The sequence below is a fragment of the Danio rerio genome, chromosome 1 (genome assembly GCF_049306965.1).
Source record: "Danio rerio strain Tuebingen ecotype United States chromosome 1, GRCz12tu, whole genome shotgun sequence".
NCBI lineage: Eukaryota > Metazoa > Chordata > Actinopteri > Cypriniformes > Danionidae > Danio > Danio rerio.
In genome coordinates this window covers 59,633,383-59,652,770 of record NC_133176.1, presented here as the reverse complement: position 1 = coordinate 59,652,770, position 19,388 = coordinate 59,633,383, and the positions used below count along the sequence as shown (strand labels likewise).

Genomic DNA, 19,388 nt, shown 5'->3' with positions numbered 1-19,388 from the left:
TAAATGATCTTAAATAAAACAAATACATGTATAGAGATGGTATATAAGTATATAACTTTACTCACATGGGAAACGGAGGACACGTGAATGTTTTGTGAGCACAATTAAGTTCACTCAGCATGACATTCCATCAAATAAGTGTAGGAAACAAGTCCAAAAGGCAGTTGACTGTGTAAAGCCACATAAAACAACACAGAAATGCGATAAATATGCCGAGTTCAGTGGCTAATCTGCAGGATTTAGCTGAGGTGACGTGACGCCGACCAACGAGACCTAGCTGTCACTCAAGTGGCCACGCCCTTAATTATGCAAACTTAATATAACTTAATATAAAGGAAACGGATGAGTTCTAAAAAAATTCACCCCCTCACAGTTGTCATGAAGGGTAATATTAGCTGTATTAACCTAAATCTTTTTTTGTACCAGGCTGTAAACACCTTTTTTTCTGCTGTAAAGTTGGCCATTCTAACAGTGGGCTCAATTGAAATTTGCTCTGTTTTGGAGCCAGGAGCGGCCAGGACTAGCGGAATTTCGGATGAATTGCAGTTTTAGTTACTTCCGTATTGGCTTCCTGAGAGAGAGCGGGAGGTTGCCGCTTGGTGTTGACGCACTAACCACTACACCACTGGCGCCGACCAAAAGCTTTACTTTTAAACCAACCAACCACACTTGAAAACAAATGTTCACTGGATTTTTAATCTGTATACAATCTTTTCCGTCTGATCTCACTATTTTAAAGCTTGTTTGGCATGCTGTCCTGGGAGAGAGCCCTGAGCTAAAAAGATCCTCAAGCCCGGGGCTCCCTCACGTTGCAAGGCGAGAGGGGAGTTTGAGCTCAGGTAGATCTCGAGAACTCCCCTGCTGTAGTAGCTAATGAACAGATAAATATTTACTAAGCGCATGTCTATGGTCTTGATTTAGATTAGTCAATTAACTTAAGTTGCATGTTTTTGGATGGTGGGATGAAACCGGGGGAAACCCACGTGAGCACGGGGAGAACGTGCAAACTGAGCACAGAAGCGTCGGCTGGCTTGGTAATGACCAGAACTAGAGACGTTCTTGCTGTGAGGCAGCAGTGCTAACCACTGGGCTATCGTGCCACCCATCTAGGGAAGGAGGAGGAGAAGGGGTGAAAGGGGGGATTTTTCAAAACGAAGATGACTGTGGTATGAAACCTAGGGCATTTATAGTGGCTTAGGAGTTGTCTGATTGGTGAATGATAAATTGGATAATGCGGGGGCAGCCACAAGCAATCATAAGCACGAGATCCTCTCGAAATTAGTTTAGAGATAAACTTCACTTAAGATACAAATGCTTTAAATTTCATTGGTGATTCTGAATATGATATTTAATCATAAGCTTGGGAAATCTTCATTCAAAAACAGGAACCAAATTTCAAAGATGGTGTCCTAACGACTTGCCTCAAAGCGATCTTGGTTTTATTTACTGAGCAGCAATGTAATTATGCAATTCCCTAAGTGTCTTTGATGACTTGTCCTCTAGACCCCGAGTGTCCTGACCCTCCAAAGAGAAGAAGAAGAAGAAGAGAATCTGAGAATCTTCGCACAATCACGGCAACACTGGGTGAGAAGCTGGACTACTGGCATTTAATTCAAATTCTGAAATAACCTTTTTGGATTTCTTAAGATTTTAGAGGAATTTTGATCTTATCAGTTGTTCAGCGTGTTCTTGTACTTACCTCATTGTCTTTTCAGCTGGTCAGTACGCTGATGGACAGAGACAGTGCTGCATTGATGGGATGAAGGATAATAAGCTGGGCTACACATGTGAACGCAGAGCCACGTATATTGGAGATGGACCAGAGTGTGTCAAGGCCTTCCTGCACTGCTGCGATGAGATGAAAAAGCGCAAAAACATAAAGACCGAAGAGGAGGAGATGATTCTGGCTCGCAGTGAGTACATTCGATTTCTTTGTCCTTGAGCAATGTCAGAAGATATCCCTGTAAAAATAAACATATTATTATTTTAACTGTATAATTGTAATTATTTAATGTTTAGGCAAAGTTTAAGCAATACATAATGCTGTTTTGACCTTTGACACAGTGTTTTCCTGAATTTATTAAAGGGGTCATGAACTGAGAAAGCCAAGCTATTCTGCTCTTTTGTCATATAAGAGCTTATATGGCTATAAAAACACCCTGCAAGTTTGTGTTCCCTCTAAAATCAGCTTATATTTAAGGCAGTCTGACTCAACCACAGCTTCTGGTGATGATGTAATAAGGTAGATAAGCCCCGCCTCCAAAGAAGCTCCACTTTTACTTCACTGTCTGTTTAGCTCTGGTAATATGCAAATCTTTCAGCCAATCACAGCTGCGGGTGTTTCAAGAGTTCACACTTAGCTGATGATTTACAAAGCTTATTTGGCATGCTGTCCCGGGAGAGAGCCCCGAGCTCAAGGGCTCCTCGAGCCCGGGGCTTCCTCCCGTTGGCAGAGCAAGAAGGGAGCCCGAGCTCGGTGGATCTCAGAACTCCCCTGCTGCTGTAGCTAAGGGAACGTAAGGGATTAGACAAGCTTGATTGTTATGCATGTTGAATGTCTTTGGATGGTGGGAGGAAACAGGAGAACCCGGGGAAAACCCACGCGGACACGGGGAGGACATACAAACTCCTCACAGAAACACCCACCGGTCCTATGGAACTAGGGCCGGCAGTATTCTTGCTGTGTGGCTCGCAGTGCTAACCACTGGGCCGCCGTGCCGCCCAATCACAGGTAAAGGAGGAGAATAGGGGAGGAGGGGGGTTTCTTCCAAACGAAGATAAAGTGAACTGAAAACTGTGGCTATTTATAGTGGCTTAGGGCTCATATGATTGGAAGATTAGTGATTAGCAAATGCGAGACTGGCCGTGATAAATCATAAGCACGTGATCCTCTCGAAATTAGTTTATGAATAAACTTCACTTAATATTGAGTCTACAATCAGCCACACTCATTCAATCGTTCTGGCGATAGGAGTCAAAAACTGCTCAGAAAATAGTCAATTCTAAATTGGGATGTTTTTTGGGGTTAAAAGGTCAAATGCTCAAAAGAATTGTACATTGGGACAATGAAAGTGAATATTCATAGGAAAGAATACTGATTATTCGCCTTATTCCCTGCCGACGAGCGGACGCTGGCATTTGAATCTTTTTGGCTCGAGACTTCCGGTTAAAACTGCTTATTATGCTGCTTGATGTTGCAATTTGATATTTTCTTATTATATTTTTTCTACTTTGTCTGTATAGTCATGCAAACATTTGTTTGTAGAGCAAGTAGTTTGACCATTTTCTGCTGTTTATTATTCCTAGTCATTTCTCCCAGAGGCGACTGAATCAGAAGTTTTAAGACAATCGCGAAAAACAGGCGCACTTCCGCATTTTAAAATAAGGTCAATATTTACTTGATTTGATGAACTGGTGTGCTTCTTATCTGCCACAACAGGTGATGATGATGACGACTATTATACAGACTCTGAAGAGATCGTGTCACGTACACAGTTCCCAGAAAGCTGGCTGTGGGAGGAGATTGATCTGTGCGATAACTGGTGAGTTGCAGATTTTTGATCTCACTGATCCCCATTGGAATGATTATTATTAGCTGCTAGAAATGACATTTCTGATTCTGAAATGACATGCTATTTTCTCTGAATTCAGTCCAGCCTCAGCCATGGAGAAAGCCATGTACCTGAAAGACTCTATAACCACCTGGCAAGTCTTGGCTGTCAGTATGTCACCAACACTGGGTACGGTGAAGCTGTAAACCACAGTTACTGTTGGTCTGTTGTTACATAAAAACTTCATTGTTGCAAGTCTGCTTTAAAACATTCTGAATGCCTGTATTACTCCTTAAAGGCATCTGTGTGGCAGAACCTGAGGAGATCGTTGTTTTTAAGAGTCTTTTCATTGACCTCAAGATGCCTTACTCGGCTGTACGAGGCGAACAACTGGAAATCAAGGCCATTATTCACAACTACACTCCAGACAAGCGAAAGGTAAATCTGATTTTGTCACTAAAACATGAACCAGGGGTGATAAACTCGATCATGATAAACTTTATTAGGTACACCTGTCCAACTGCTCGATAATGCAAATTTCCAATCAGCCAATCACACGGCAGCAACTCAATGCATTTAGGCAAGTAGACATGGTCAAGATGATCTGCTGCAGTTCAAAGCGAGCATCAGAATGGAGAAGAAAGGGGATTTAAGAGATTTTAAACGTGGCATGGTTGTTAGTACCAGACGGGCTGGTCTGAGTATTTCAGAAACTGCTGATCTACTGAGATTTTCAGACACAACCATCTTTAGGGTTTACGACTTCATTTGTAAGTCGCTTTGGATAAAAGCGTCTGCTAAATGACTAAATGTAAATGTAAATGTAGAATAGTCTGAATAAGAGGAAATATCCAGTGAGCGGCAGTTCTGTGGGTGCAAATGCCTTGTTGATGAAAGGTCAGAGGAGAATGGCCAAACTGGTTCCAGCTGATAGAAAGGCAACAGTAACTCAAATAAGCACTCGTTACAACCGAGGTCTGCAGAAGAGCATCTCTGAACACACAACACGTCCAACCTTGAGGCGGATGGGCTACAGCAGCAGAAGAGCACACCGGGTGCCGCTCCTGTCAGCTAAGAACAGGAAACTGAGGCTACAATTCACACAGACTCACCAAAACTGGACAATAGAAGATTGGAGAAACATTGCCTGCTCTGATGAGTCTCCATTTCTGCTGAGACATTCGGATGGTCGGGTCACAATTTGGCGTCAACAACATGAATGCATGGATCCATCCTGCCTCGTATCAGCGGTTCAGGCTGGTGGTGTAATGGTGTGGGGGATATTTTCTTTGGCACACTTTGGGCCCATTAGTTCCAACTGAGCATCAAGTCAACACCACAGCCTACCTGAGTATTGCTGCTGACCATGTCCATCCCTTCATGACCACAGTGCACCTATCTTCTGAGGGCTACTTCCAGCAGGACAATGAGCCTTGTCATAAAACAAGAATCATTTCAGACTGGTTTCTTGAAAATGACAATGAGTTCACTGTACTCAAACGGCCTCCACAGTCACCAGATCTCAATCCAGTAGAGCACATTTGGGATGTGGTGGAGCGGGACATTGGCATCATGGATGTGCTGCCGACAAATCTGCAGCAACTGCGTGATGCTATCATGTCAATATGGAGCAAAATCTCTGAGGAGTATTTCCAGTACCTTGTTGACTCTAGGCGTCGAAGGATTAAGGCAGTTCTGAAGGCGAAAGGGGTCCAACCCGGTACTATTAAGGTGTACCTGATAAAGTGGCCAGTGAGTGTATATAAAATGAAAAGGCTGTGGATCATTGTGGAAGACACTTATGAAAATGTGCTTTTAGTGCAGTTAAATGAGTAATTTAGGCTACATTTTGAATATCCAAGGTCAATGCAAAACCTTCTAAAAATACTATTTACTTAAAAAGCCTTGGAGAACCTGTGCTCAAAAAATATGCATTGTTGTTCCTCAAAGCTTAAAAAAATGTAAGGACTTCACATTGGGCAGTTATTTAGGATTTCTAAAGATGCTGCACATGCAAATTCATATAGGTCAGCCAGATTCAACTTCAAGTCATGCATCTTTAGAAGTTACAAAAAAAGCCTGTCCACACCTCCAGCTGATAAGAGGTTGCACGCACTCAAAGCAAATTCAATGTCTTCATATTTGTTGCATGCACCCAAGTAAACTTGCGGTCAAGTCATATATAAAGCAGCAGTCAATTGTGACTTCCATGCAAAAAAACTCATGTTGAAAATTCGTATGGGGCCAAAAAATGTCAATGATGTTCACTTTGCATACTTTGTGGAAGCATGAAAAATAGTTATTAAGGGTTTCAGAGTTGCTTGTGACTCAAAATAAAGATTAGTGTAAGATACTGTCCAATAAACGAAAACACCAACGCCCTCCATCATCACACATTTCATGTTCAGTTAGCATGCTTTCATTTTGGAGGATGATTCCTCTAGATGTTGAAGTTTTTTTTTCATTTTCTCCAGGTGCGTGTGGAGTTCATGGAGTCAGCGGATGTTTGCAGTCTTGCCAGTAAGAAAGGAAAATACAGAACAACAGTCACTATCCCAAAAGAATCCAGTTTATCGGTTCCATATGTGATCATTCCTATGACACTGGGCAATCACATGATTGAGGTGAAAGCTGCGGCGTATGATGCTGTGTACACTGATGGAGTGAGAAAGGGCCTGAAGGTGGTGGTACGTCACTTTTCATTTCATTCGGTCACTCGCATAATAATCACAAGACGTTTGTCACAGATAAACTAGAGCAGTGGTTCTCAAAGTGGGGGTCGGGACCCCCCAAGGGGTCGCGGGACAATGAAGGGTGATTTCCAAAAATCTAGTTATTTATATTAAACCATAAGAATTACCATATTTTATCAAACTACTGAAGAGAAAAATTGTTGTTTATATTTAATATATAATATATAGTTACTACAGTAGCTTATAGTTACTAGTTCTATTGGATTGCGACCCCTGGTGTAATTACATCATTTCAAAGACACACCAATGGCGTCAGATGCAGCAGATTGATTTTATAACATCAGGTTAAACTTTCTGGCACATTTACAGCTCTGATTTACATTAAAAAAAGATTAAACTAAGAATAAACTTGGGTCTATTGGTGTGTGTGCGCTATTGCATGCAAGGTTTCTGTATATATAACCACCTCAGAGGATATTGGGGGTCGCGAGTCACTAGCATTGTTATTTTGGGGGTCGCAAGCTAATAAGTTTGGGAACCCCTGAACTAGAGCACAACTTTTAGTTCTCATGGTAGAGGCTCACTCACGCTCTGTCTCTCTCTTTCAGTCTGAGGGTGTGCTGTTTCCACTGCAGAGGCCAAATGTAGAGCTCAATCCTGTTAAAAACGGTGAGATTTAATGTCAACCATGGAAACGAAGATGGATTATTATAATTTTTCTTCTCTGCTATTTATGTCAGAAACATCTCTGAAACACTGTAGTTCCAGTCAGTAGCTATGTTTCCATTCACCTATTTTTATGCACATTTTGCATATGCGCATTAAAAAAAATGGTTTATGAAAACATCATGATGCGCATAAATTTTGAAAATGCGCATTAAAAAAACTTGTGCGCATAACTGAGTAGGATAAACTTTTAGTTTGATAAGGAAAGATGCGCATAAACTACGATGGAAACACTTTTACCGCACAAACTCTAGCATGTGCATTTAAAAAAGGTCATGTGATTTTGATAAAAGAGATCATGTAATGATAAAAATGTGTGTGAATGGACAAACCAGCAGGCTGAGCACACTGTAAAACATCAGTAATGTTGTTTTGGTCATTATAAAACGCCTTACCGTTTCAGTATTAGTGTTATTATATTATTAATGACCTCCAGAATCAAGAGCGCCTGTGCTCCGCGTCTGACACCTTCAAACGCCACCGCGCATTCACTGCATGTCAGGATTGCTTTTTGAGGTGCAAGTTATTTATTAGATGAAAAAAAAATTGACGCAGCTTCTGTTATCGCAGCAAATTTCGTTTTTACTGTTTTTTTATTTTATTTTATTTTTTATTTATTAGAATATGCAAAAATCATACAAATACAAGAAAACATCAACAAATAACAAATACAAAGCAACGAAACAAAAACAAAACAAAAACAACAACAATATAGTCAGGTACTGGTATGTGCGTGAGTGTGCACGTGTGAGTGTGTTTATGCATGTAAAGGTAACTTGGTGGACCGGTCAGAGTACATACATAAGGAACAATAACAGTCAATAAATGAAGCAAGAGTCACAGATATAAGCCCCTTTCACACATACAGACCTTTCCGGAAAATTACCGGCAATTTTCCGGAAAGGTTGTATGTGTGAACAGGTCCTTTTTGAAAATACCGGTAAATTCGTTCTGGCTATTTTCCGGAAAGAGAAGTTGTAACATTACCGGCAATTTGCTGGAATGCTGCGCTGTGTGAATGCAGAAGGAAGATTCCCGTAATAAGCGCGTGCACGTCTAGAACGTGCTGACGTGAGATGTCTGCTTTAGCCAATCACAACAGTCAGACGCATTTACGTCCGCGCGGTCTATGAGAATAAAAGCCTTTGAATATTTTTCCAGACACATTTAGCTGCTAGAAGTTAGTCAGATCACGTTTATATGTTCTTCTTAATGCCAACTGTGTAAATAATCATCGATGAGATGCTTATGATAAGCCGTTGTTTGTTTACCTTCAAGCTTTGCGTGTGCCTGTGAAACAGCCTGTGAGCGCCTGCACACGCACATATTATGAACATCTCGACATGCGAAAGTGATCCTGCGAAAGTTGCTCACAATATTGATCATCCACAGAGTTTGTAATTTAGTCAAATGTTTACAAATACAAGCGCAGCCGTTTAAAGCTCATTTGTGGTGAATGATGTCAGAATTTATCGGTATTTTGGAATGGATGTGAGAATGCTCTTCTCCGGAAAATTTCTGTAACGTCCTTGCCTGTGTGAACAGCGCTTTTTTGAATATACCGGTAAAGTCGTTCCGGAAATTTTCCGGATATTCACCGGTATCACTGTGTGAAAGGGGCTTATAGATAAAACATACTGTATAGAAAGAAACCAGTCAGAGGTAGGGAGTAACAACAATGCTTATTAATGTATGATAGTAAAAATGAGAGTAAAAAGAAAGAAAGGACAACAGTAATAACTGACAACAATAATAATAAATCACAAGTGCTACACCAACTACTACTACAGAAAGTTACTTATATTACAACTACTACTACTGCTTCTACTACAGCCACAACCACGACTACTACTACTACAATGTCTACTAATACTGACACTACTACAACGACTACCACTACTGATACTACTATAGCGTTTGCTACAACTAATACAACAACGTCTACTGCTACTACTACCACCACAATCACTTCTACTACATCTACATCAACAACATCCACTACTGATATTACTACACCAACGACTACTACTACTACTGTAACAACCGCACCATTACTACTTCTGCTACTACTATACCAATGACATCTACTACTAAATGAACTACTACTTCAATAATCTCCGTAACAATTACTCAATAACAATCGATACTATTACATTAATTTCGTTTTTACTGTTGATATTTGGTAGCAGTTTATCAGGAAGTGACAATTTTGTTAGCTTCGACTCATTGGATGGAAACGCTGCTTTATTCGCACATCTTTAATGTGATCATCCAGTTTTGCGCATAAAGTTCATTCGCATTTTTGGATGGAAACATAGCTAGCGAAGAGAGCACAATGGCTACCACTTTCTTGTTCAATACAATACAACAGCGTCCAGAGACATGATTTATAACTCTTTCTCCATCTTTTCTGGTTTTCATTTGAAAACTGAACAGGGGATAGTCCTATAATTGTTAGAGCTGATATCCCAGCTGACCGGGTTCCAGGCACTCCTGCTCACACACACATTTCGATTACTGGTAAGTAATTGGAATATATGTTTTGTGAATGTGTAGTGATTATTTTGACTGTATTCTATATATAGCATTAGTTGCAGGTGTATGCTCACTCCGGTAGTTCTCACTCCTCACTCAAATGTGTGTATGCATTTGGATGGGTCAAAAGCAGAGGACCAATTTTGACCATGGGTTAATCCATACTTGACAAGGCTCATTTCACTTCAATATTTAAAGTATATGTTCATAATCTAGATATTGTGTGAATGCTGTCTGTCACGTGCTGCACTGCCTTTGATGGAACTGCATCACGTTTTCCTAACCCAGATATTGCAGAAACCGAAAATTATCACAAAATAATAGTAATAAATAAACAGGCGAGGCAGTGGCGCAGTAGGTAGTGCTGTCGCCTCACAGCAAGAAGGTCGCTGGGTCGATCCTTTCTGTGTGGAGTTTGCATGTTCTCCCTGCATTCGCGTGGGTTTCCTCCGGGTGCTCCGGTTTCCCCCACAGTCCAAAGACATGCGGTGCAGGTGAATTGGGTAGGCTAAATTGTCCGTAGTGTATGAGTGTGTGTGTGAATAGCTGCGTCCCAAATCGCATACTTGTGCACTATTCTACGTCATTTTGTAGTATGAATAGTGTAAGTAGTGTGTTCACACTGAAAACTCTAAAAATAATTAGTGCACTTTAATTACCCGGATGATGCACTCATTCAGCTGCTAAAACGAAGTGTGTAATGATGGACACTTCACGCACTCAACGACCGCAGGTTTGCTTACGTAGCGGAAGGGGTGGAGCTATCGAGTGCACATGTTGGATAACTTTATTTATTTTGGATGGTGAAAGCAAAATTCTCCTACGAGAGTGATTATAGCGCCTCCCGATGGTGAATGCGGCAATACTCACGGCAGGTATTATCTGATAATTCGGTTGTTTATTTCACTGATTTGGCAACCGTCAAACGTCATCAGGGAAACGGTTTGAATTTCTGCTTAGTAAAAAAAACATTAATGCTCCATTTGGGACAACACTACATACATATACTATCCTGTTGAGTGTGTAAGTGCATAAGTACATAGTGCATGAGTGCATAGTGTATAGTGTGCCATTTGGGACGCAGCTAATGTTTCCCAGAAATGGGTTGCAGCTGAAAGGGCTTCCACTGCGTAAAAAATGTGCTGGATAAGTTGGCGGTTCATTAAAAAATGAATGAAATAATGAAATAAATAAACATGTCGCTTGTCCTATATTGCTGTAATGACAAAAAGTCTGACGTGACATGGATGTATACATTTAATCACGTGTTTCTTCAATACTTCTGATCTTCTCGGAATGATAGCAAATGGGGGCTTGGCCCCCATGTACAGCTTGAACTGAAAGTTCAAAACCCTCACAGTGTTACAGAGATCAAGAAAGGGCTGTCTGGAATACTCGATTCTGATTGGTCAATTTCGACATTCCAAGGTATTGGTTTTTGCCAGTTAACAACCGCTAAATAACACAGACTCATCCAGGAACTTTCAATCACCTTGACCGTCAATAAATACGCCCACATCCTTATACTTACATCCTGAGACGAACTGGCCATAGGTAGCACCGGGACATTTCCCAGTGTCCTGACAGTCAATCTGGCCTGCCATGTGACTCTGGCCTGCCGCCCCCTCAACCCTCCAGCTCTTCACTTACCGATCGCCCCAGCACCATAGCCCCGCCCCCGCCACACTGTGGTTTCTGACTGTTTGATGCCATCTAGTAACAGAAAACTGCACAGGTTATTGTATGGTGCACCAGCTGGATTCAATTCTGTCAGCATGGCATTTAATTACAAAATTAATTCACTAATACGATTCAGAACAATGTTTTGTGTCTAGTTTGTATGTTTTGTGATCTTATAAGTGGTATAAAGCAATTCCAAGATGGTTGTTATTGCAGAATAAAGCCCTTCAGTATTATACAACAGTGATCTGCTTCGCATATTGGGCTGCCGATAAACCTGTTGGGCTTTATTCTGTGATAACAACCTCCTGGATGTTCTTTATCCCCAACATAACAGATTCCTTTTCTCCAGGTGAAGAGATCAGCCAGACTGTGGAGCAGGCCATCAGTGGAAGCTTCATGGGTCAACTTATTGTCCAGCCTCACGGATGTGGAGAGCAGAACATGATCTTCATGACTTTACCAGTCATCGCCACTCATTATCTGGACAGCACCAATCAGTGGGAGGCAATAGGCATGAAGCGCCGTGATGAAGCCATTGGCCACATTAAAACAGGTCAGCAGGATACAATATATATACAGGCTACTGGCATAACATAAGAACTAGAACAAAATGCAGAGCCTTTTTTTAATACTTGATTGTATTAAGGTTATAACCGGCAGCAGGCCTACCGCAAACCAGATGGATCCTACGCCGCCTGGATAGACAGACCGAGCAGTACATGGTGGAATATTTTCCTCTTTATTTATTCATTGTTATTCTGAGTCACTACTGTCATATTTTAGTATTTTGTATTCCTATGATTATTAGTAGTAAGTTATTACTTGTTACTAATTTTCGTTTGTTTCTGTTTGTTAAAGGCTGACGGCATATGTAGCCAAAATCTTCGCCATGGCCAATGACCTTATCACTATAGAGGAACAAGTGCTCTGCAGCGCCCTCAAGTGGCTGGTTCTCAACAGACAACTGCCCGATGGCTCTTTTGAGGAGAAAGCAGCTGTTGTGCATGGAGAGATGGTGGTAAGTTGTCACTATGGCTGATCTAATAATACTAATCTGTGGAGGAAAACAGGAATAAAGGTTTAAAGACTTGCCACATCTGAATAGTACATTTAGGATGTGCAAAAACTTTCTTCAGTTAAACAAAGAGAAAACTGAAGTCATTGCGTTTGGGAACAGAGATGAGGTTCTCAAGGTGAATGCGTACCTTGGCTTTTAGGGTCAAACAACAAAAATTAAGGTCAAGAATCTTGGTGTGACTCTGGAGTCAGATCTGAGTTTCAGTAGTCATGTCAAAGCAGTCATTAAATCAGCATACTATCATCTCAAAAACATAGCAAGAATCAGATGCTTTGTTTCTAGTGAAGATTTAAAGAAACTTGTTCATGCTTTTATCAGCAGCAGGGTGGATTACTGTAATGGACTCCTCACTGGCCTTCCTAAAAAGACAGTCAGACAGTTGCAGCTCATCCAGAACGCTGCGGCCAGAATTCTGACCAGAACCAGAAAATCAGAGCACATCACACCTGTCCTCAGGTCTTTACACTGGCTGCCAGTTACATTCAGAATAGACTTTAAAGTATTATCACTTGTCTATAAATCACTAAATGACCTAGGACCTCAATACATTACAGATATGCTCACTGAATACAAACCCAACAGATCACTCAGATCTTTAGGATCATATAAACTAGAAGTTCCAAGAGTTCAGTCAAAGCAGGGTGAATCGGCTTTCAGCCACTAACAGCGCCCCCCGCTGCTGGAATCAGCTTCCAGAAATGATCAGATGTGCTCCAACATAAGGCACATTCAAATCAAGACTGAAAACACATCTGTTTAGCTGTGCCTTTACTGAATGAGCACTGTGCTGCGTCCGACAGATCTCACTATTATGTTTTTCTCTTCTTCTTCATTCTTTTATATCACATTTTACCTGTTTTTATGCTTTTTTTTACTCATTTTTAGCATTTGTTTTTATTTTTATTTTACTTGTTTCTTTTATTCTTGTCTATGTTAAGCACTTTGAATTGCCACTGTGTATGAAATGTGCCTTGCCTTAGCTTCTGGAAACATCTGTTCATACAGGACATGAATAAAACCACAGTCAAATTAAATACTGTAAATAATAACAAAAATAAATCAAGTAATATTTTTTTTAACTTGCCTGAAAAGATGTTTGAGTTGATCCAAGCAATGCTCAAGGCTCTGCTGCAAACCTGATGAGAGGAAACTGCTTCCTCTAGAAGTAGTTATTTGGAAAAAAGTTTCTTTCATTGGGATGGAGAAAATTGTTTGCACACTCAGTAACTTGCAAAACGTTTTAAGCACTGCATTCTCTTGCAAAACTATCGCATCTGGAGTTCTGTACTCAAAGTTTCTTCTGGCAATGGGAATAGTTTTGCAAATTTATAAAAAGGTTCATGTGGGACTTGCAAGACGATGCAAAAGACATTTTAGTCCAGCATGAATTTTAATATTCATTGATTTGTTAAATTGACTGATTGTTCTGTATTTCAGGGCGATGTACAGGGGAGAGATGCAGAAGCCTCTCTGACAGCCTTTGTCACGATTGCTATGCAAGAAGGGAGAGAGCTCTGTGGTGCAATAGTTGGCGTGAGTACACCTTTTCTGACAATTTGTTTGGGAAAAAAAAAACATAAAAAAATAACTAGATTATTTCGTTTTATAGAGTCTGCCTGAAAGCATAAGGAAGGCTGTTTCTTTCTTGGAGGGCAAACTTAATAAATTGACTAATCCTTATGCTGTTGCGTTGACGTCCTACGCCATGGCCGGTGCAGACAAACTCAATAAAGCCGTCTTGATGAAATTTTCCACCAAAGGAGAAGGTCAGTAAAGTCATAGAAAAACCAAGCCTACGCTTGGCCATTGGACAATATCAGGCTCAATACCAAAGTCAAGAGAGGACACAGACACCATGCATCACAGTTTGCACACAATCCATCTTCAATATTATTCAACAAAAATCAGTTTGTAACAAATCTTTTGTGCTCAGGGTTGAATTTTGTGTTCAATGTCAAGGTTTGAAACAATTAGAAGGTACTATCCCTTTAATGCCACTAGCCCTTTGACGTTAGCTTGGTGTGTCCCAGGTTTAACAAGTCATCAAAAGCGTTGAGCTTCGAACAAATTGCAACCATCCAAAATGTAAAACTCCAACTTTGTGTTCTGAACAGCCGGTACATACTGGAATGTCCCCGGACAGCAGTATCACACACGGGAGGCCACATCCTATGCTGTGCTGGCGCTCGTGAAGGCCAGAGACTTCAATGCAGCCGGAGAGGCCGTACACTGGCTGGGCAGTCAGCATTATTCCTATGGAGGATCTGGCACCACACAGGTACACAAACACAGGCTTCTAGTATCAGGTTTATTTGTTGTGAATAATTGTTGAAGTTTTTTATCACAATATATGGTATTATTACCAGATTATTTCAACGAGTATAATAACCATAAAATAGTTTGTGCATTGCTATAGACTATATCAGTGTGGTCATGTCATTGTGCCATAAACATTTCCTGCTTGTTATCAAACAATTTCATAACTGTAACAAGAGGTTATTCAACATTAACATAACGTTAAAACAGCTATCATACCGTAATTTAATATGGGGCTCTTTTTGGATTCTCGGAAGCTTGAGAAATTAAAAATGTAATACAGGAAATATGTTGGGACTAATGTTTTTGTTTACACTCCTCAAAATGGTCTATAATGTATATACATGTTCATTCTAAGTGTTTTAACCAGTTAAACTCTGCTGCTATTGGGGGATTTCCGCCTGGATTTTGCCTACCCAAATTTAAAAGCTTCCCAAATCCACATGCAGAGGTGTAAATGCAAAAATTTGGTATCATTTGAAAGAAAACCCTTTGAATTTCCATAAAACACTATTGAAAGTGTTTAAAATAACTTTATATGCTGTCTGTGTTATAATAAACACCTAAAAAAAAGAGGCGCTTTTTGTATTTTTTTTTTAGAAACTCAAATTTGAAAGTGCACCTTTTAGGTTCTGTGTGGTCTAGCGTGCTGTAATTAATTTTGGTGGTTCCTGCACATGTCTGTAATCATAGGAAAAAAGAAAAAGGTCTCCACCATAATCTATGCAAAAGTTATTGTATTCCAACTGATGAGAGGTGCTGTACAAACCACATGGATCGATCATTGTTTTCATATTTCACTATTCTTTTGTTTGATCAAACATAATTCACTGTGTTTGGAGCACGTCAGACATATAAAAGGATTACTTATGCACATCACCTCAAAAACAGAGGAGAATGGCCCTGAAGGGCACAGCATAAGGTCAGAGATGACAGCTGTCTGTGCTATCTGGGGCTGCTTAGTGATCATGAATGTATTTTTTACATTTCTGCACCATGGAAACACGGCGATTCATTAGGCAACTGTTTGGCATATGAATATAATTCAGTAAAAAGACTGCTAGAACTGTATGAGCACCAGCAAGAGCTTTCATTTGAGCTATAACTTGTACATGTGTCATATAAAAAAATATGAAAATGAACCAATGTAAAATACCTAGCTCGGGTATCCAAAAAACTGTGTATTTAAGTGTAAATAACTTTTATGCAGTAGAATAAAAACCAAAGTGATGCATATGTGCATAAAATATAGATTCTACACTTTCAAACGACACCACTTACGGGGGTCTGGTGCAACGCTAGCCCTTTAAATCTGAAAGCGAAAGTCGATGAGGTCACAGACCCGGTACCGGGTCCGCAGAGTTTAAGTGGTTAAACAAATTGCAAAAAGGATGATAAAAGCACTGTACTGTACAATATGCAACACTTTACACTAGAGTCTCATTAGTAATGCACTAAAATCTTTCTTGCTTTCTAGGCAACCATCATGGTGTTCCAGGCCGTGGCGGAGTACCGTACACAGGTGAAGGACAGCCAAAACTTCAACCTGGAAGTTGAGCTGGCTGTAGAAGGAAGAAGCAAACCTAGCAGATATACTATCAAAAGAGATAATCGGCATGTTTCACGATCAGACAAGGTGAGGAGGGGCTCTGTTTACTAATGCCAGGCGGGTTTTGTTACTTCGTAAAATTAATTGCATCATTACAACTGTATTCAGATCACTTGTTAAGAACTATGTTTGAAAAGTAATTTAATTACTGAATGAGAAACTCAATAGGAATGAGATTACTTGAGTCAATATTACACTATTTAGTTGAATCAAATAAACTTTTTTTAGTCATTTGAACTTACATTAATCAAACTGACTAAAATATGAAGGTAAACTTCGCATAACTTGTAGTTGAAACCTGATAAACTTGTTAAAATAAGTGAAAGGAACTTTTTAAGTCGAGTGAAAGACATTTGTCATATCATTTATTAATGTCTAATTAAAATCGTAATGGAAAGACAATATAAATTAAACGTAAACATAACATTCATTAGTAAGCAAATATAATTAATCTAAAAAAAAGAAAAGTTAAATAATATATGTATCAAAGCATCACACTTTTCAATTTCATATACATATTCACCTTATTCTTTGCAGACGTGCCGGCGCAGCCAATTGAATCTTTTTGGCTTGAGACTTCCGGTCTCATTTACTTCCATTCATTTTTAGACGTTAAAAACTGCTCGTTACGCTGCTTTATGTTGCAAACTGATATTTCCTTATCATAATTTTCTACTTTTTCGCGATTGTCTTAGAACTTCCGATTCAGTCGCCTATGGGAGAAATGACTAGGAATAATAAACGGCAGAAAACGGTCAAACTACTTGCTCTACAAACAAATGTTTGCATGACTATACAGACCAAGTAGAATAATATAACAAGAAAATATCAAATTGCAACATCAAGCAGCGTAATGAGCAGTTTTTAACGTCAAAAAATGAATGGAAGTGAATGAGACCGGAAGTCTCGAGCCAAAAAGATTCAAATGGCAGCGCCCACTCGTCGGCGGAGAATAAGGTCAATATAGTATGGAAGTATGCGGTTTCGGATGCAGCCTGGGTCTTTAATATGATGTATGCTGTTTGTTTTAATGTAACTATTAACTACTATTTTTATCTTCTGTGGGTTGTGGATAAAATATGCTCGTTCTATTAGTTTTATAAAATGAATTGGAATTTTGAAAAGCACCAATCGACCCCTCCCCCATTATCCTGCGAAACCCCCCACCCCCCCAAACGGGTCACGACCCCCACTTTGGAAACCACTGCCTAATAACACCTAAATAACAGATGACTGAGCAATTTAATAACACTTTAAAGCTAATTACCCAACGTTTGCTATTACGGATTGGTATCACATCAGTTTGATTACTATTTTTAAATGGACTGTCAATAGTGGTTTATTAAAATCTGTAGGTATCTTTGCATTTTGGTGACTTTATTAAATTTGCTTTCGCTCAACAGGTGGACATAAACAAGGACTTTAACGTGACTGCGAAAGGAACTGGAAAAGCCACCCTCTCCGTGAGTGTTCATGATCGTTTATATGATATGATTAAAATCTTAAAAGCATCAAATCTAAAACGAGCTGCTGTTTTCAGGTCTTGACGCTGTACTACGCCAGACCCGTTGAGAAGAAATCTGACTGCACACTGTTTGATCTGAGTGTTAAAATAGATAAAGACCCTGAAAGTAAGAGTGGAGATATATAAAAGAAAATGCAAAACAAACCTCTTTGTGTGTTTTTCACAAATTAAACTCGCTTTTATTTTGTCCTTTAGCAAAACATGCAGACGCCATTGAAACATTCAAGCTCACCATGGACTTCTTGTATGTGAACATCTTTCCTATTGCATTTATTCTTGATTCAGCATTTGCTCTTTTAGGCTTTTTTCACTCTTGGTTTGTTTATTTGGTCAGCTGGAGTCCTGTTTTTCATATACAGTGTGGGTGAGAATTAACAAGGCATTAAAAATGTGTAATACTTTCAATTAAACTATTTATAAACACTTTTTTAATCTAATTTTTTAAGGTTTTTCACCTTTATTGGTATAGGGCAGTTGAGATTTTACAGACAGAAAGTGTGGGGAGCAGAAGTAGTGGAAAGAGCTGCAAAGGACCCTAAGCCGGGAATTGAACTCGGGTCGCCGTGAGCACAAGCTAACCACTAAATTATTATTATACATACTTTTTGTATACTTTACTACAAACAGAAATGACTACATACATACATTCAACATATGCATCAGTGGTGTGAAAATTGCAGAGGTTGAAATAGTATGTAGTTGACAACGCTAGTCCGTCTGTTTATGTAATATAGTACAGTACAATTTGTTTCAATAAATTTGTATAATAACAAATATGGAATTTATAACCAATTGTTCATGCTATAAAGCAAATACTACTTTTCACCCACACTGTGTTTGTAGTTTATTTGCATATATTTGTGTCTACTAGTTGTGAGTGGATGATATAGACCTTTTTTTGGAATGCAAAATTACCTATTATGCTTTGCGTGTATGCGCTAGGAGAATGCGAAGAACTTCCGGTCGGCAGCTGATGCGTGTAAACAGTCACATTTGGACAGCTTTGAAATGATAGTTTTAATCTATTTTACCTGCTTTTATCCTCTTTGAACTAATACTGTTGTCCATCAGCAGCATCTCCTGGACTGATTATTTAAAGAAATGCGATCTAATAGAATGGAAAACAGCTGCTGTGAGGCGTTTTCCCCTCGTTGTCAGACGGCATCTTCTGCAGTTTAAATGAAGCCTTGTCATCGCTAAAGTCAACATTTTCTCTTTATTTCAAATATATAATCAGCCCAAACTAATGTAGTTCACCAAAATGTTTGATACACACACGTAGCCTGTACTGTGCCACTGACACACTGATTTAATCACTGTGACAAAGTGAAAATATAGGCTAGTGTCATTTCGAAATGACAGAAAAACACAAACCGTGGTGAAAACAACACACGAAATAAAACACAAACGGCTCACGATTAGAATGAACAGCAAAACAGCCAGCAAAGGATCAATAACAGACTTTTATTGGTCATTTTTGTAAATTGCACGAGTTTCATACCTGTTAAGTTTCATGCCAGTACTCTGGTTTGCTCTCTCTCTCTCTCTCTCTCTGTGTGTGCTTGTGTTAAAGAGCCGTTTTTCTCGTATTTCTCATGCGCTTGAACCACATGTGACAGATTATAACGGCTTTAACAGACACATTTCTAAGTTGTGTGTCACAAAAACACTC

At 39.6% G+C, this 19,388-nt stretch overlaps 1 protein-coding gene across 3 annotated transcripts in view; it reads left to right on the top strand.

The window, feature by feature from the left end:
- The window catches only part of c3a.1 (complement C3a, tandem duplicate 1), a 46,756-nt gene that overhangs the window by 15,384 nt on the left and 11,984 nt on the right, over positions 1-19,388 (top strand). For 2 of the 3 annotated variants that reach the window (XR_012384361.1, NM_131242.1), the window contains 18 exon segments: positions 1,504-1,584; positions 1,716-1,913; positions 3,440-3,542; positions 3,652-3,740; positions 3,850-3,989; positions 6,026-6,238; positions 6,853-6,913; positions 9,407-9,490; positions 11,538-11,741; positions 11,835-11,910; positions 12,047-12,206; positions 13,704-13,799; positions 13,876-14,032; positions 14,381-14,544; positions 16,060-16,218; positions 17,595-17,654; positions 17,732-17,822; positions 17,912-17,960. Coding sequence is in view for 2 of the 3 variants with exons in the window: in NM_131242.1 (NP_571317.1) it covers positions 1,504-1,584; positions 1,716-1,913; positions 3,440-3,542; positions 3,652-3,740; positions 3,850-3,989; positions 6,026-6,238; positions 6,853-6,913; positions 9,407-9,490; positions 11,538-11,741; positions 11,835-11,910; positions 12,047-12,206; positions 13,704-13,799; positions 13,876-14,032; positions 14,381-14,544; positions 16,060-16,218; positions 17,595-17,654; positions 17,732-17,822; positions 17,912-17,960 (2,185 nt within the window). In the remaining variant the exon portion in view is untranslated. 3 annotated transcript variants of the gene reach the window in all.